The sequence below is a fragment of the Terrapene carolina genome, unplaced genomic scaffold (genome assembly GCF_002925995.2).
Source record: "Terrapene carolina triunguis isolate 2854851 unplaced genomic scaffold, T_m_triunguis-2.0 Scaffold344, whole genome shotgun sequence".
NCBI lineage: Eukaryota > Metazoa > Chordata > Testudines > Emydidae > Terrapene > Terrapene triunguis.
Genome location: NW_020664695.1, coordinates 215,094 through 216,346, shown reverse-complemented (window position 1 = coordinate 216,346; position 1,253 = coordinate 215,094). Strand labels below are relative to the sequence as shown.

Sequence of the window (1,253 nt, the reverse complement as noted above, 5' to 3'; positions counted from 1 at the left end):
GATCCGGGTTTGTCTGGACTGTGACCGGGGGCAGGTGACATTTATTGGTGCTGGTGACGAGGCCCCGATCTTCACTTTCCCGCCAGGCTCCGTCCCTGGGCAAAGAATCCGACCCTGGCTCTGGGTGCTGGGGGTAGGATCCCAGCTCCACCTGTGTCCCTGAGACCATGGGGGTGGGGGGAGAGAGAGGAATATCCCACTGGGGAGCCTGAAATCAGCCCTTCTAGCCTCAGACAGTGTAGTCTCTATGATCTGCTCCTGTGGACTTTCTATCATGAAGTCTCTGCAACCCCGGAAGTTGCATCCGGACTCAACTCTGTGCAGTCTCTGGTGTCAAACCACAGAGAGCATTAGGTGAGGTAGAGAAGCCAATCTCGTCACTGCCCCAGGGATTGTGCAGCCTGTTTGCCACTGTCCTCTATGATACAGGAGGACTCTGGGGATCCTTGGTCAGACAGTGCCACTGACATGGGGGCGGGGAAGAGCCCACTGGGATGAAAAAATGGGCTTCTCTAGCCACAGTCATCCTAGTCTCTATGACCTGGAGGATTCCCATTTAATGTGTTCTGATTCATTTCTATGCCACTGGAGGACCCCTGTCTACCCAACCCCCGATATCTCATCTCTATGGCCCCGAAAGCTCCTCTCCCTCCCTGCAGCACCAGGGATGGGAGGGGGTGGGGGGAAGAACCCCTGGAGCTGCAGGAGCAGAGGGGTCCTGAGGGGCAGATGTGGGGCTGCAGAGGCAGAGCTGAGGGAGGAGCTGGGGGCAAAAGTGATGTGGGGGTTGAGTAGTAGAATTAGCAGCCGGGCTGGGGACAGGCAGATGTGGGGGTGACAGGGACACAGAATTAATTAATTAGGTTTTGGGGAGAAGCTGGAGGCTCCCCAGGAGCAGGGAGCCTGGGAGAGGGAGACCCAGAAACTGGAGAGTGTGACCTACAAGTCATGAGAGAAGGGATGCTATAGTGGGAAGCAGTTAGAGGGTGGGGTGATGGCAGCTGGATGAAGATGTGAAGAGTCAAGTACAGGGCAGGTTTAACCAAAACGGGGGAAAGAAATGAAAGAATAAAAAAGGAAAAATAAAGTAAATCTAGTGTAAAGACAGAAGCCTGGAGAAAGTGGTGGGAAACTTAAATGAAGAGTGAAAGCAAAATCGTCCTGAGAAGGGAAATGCTCTGGGGCAGGCAGCAAGAGAGGAAGGGATAAACTCAGGGGATAGAACTGGGAACCTGGAGTAGAATGATCTGTGA

General features: G+C 53.9%; 1 protein-coding gene across 1 annotated transcript in view; it reads left to right on the top strand.

Moving 5' to 3' along the window:
- LOC115271304 (zinc finger protein RFP-like) overlaps window positions 1–163 on the top strand; it is a 10,194-nt gene extending 10,031 nt beyond the window's left edge. Inside the window, exon 9 of the mRNA XM_029912879.1 lies at window positions 1–163. Within this exon, the coding sequence (XP_029768739.1) occupies window positions 1–163 (163 nt within the window).
- Window positions 164–1,253: the final 1,090 nt, after the last annotated feature.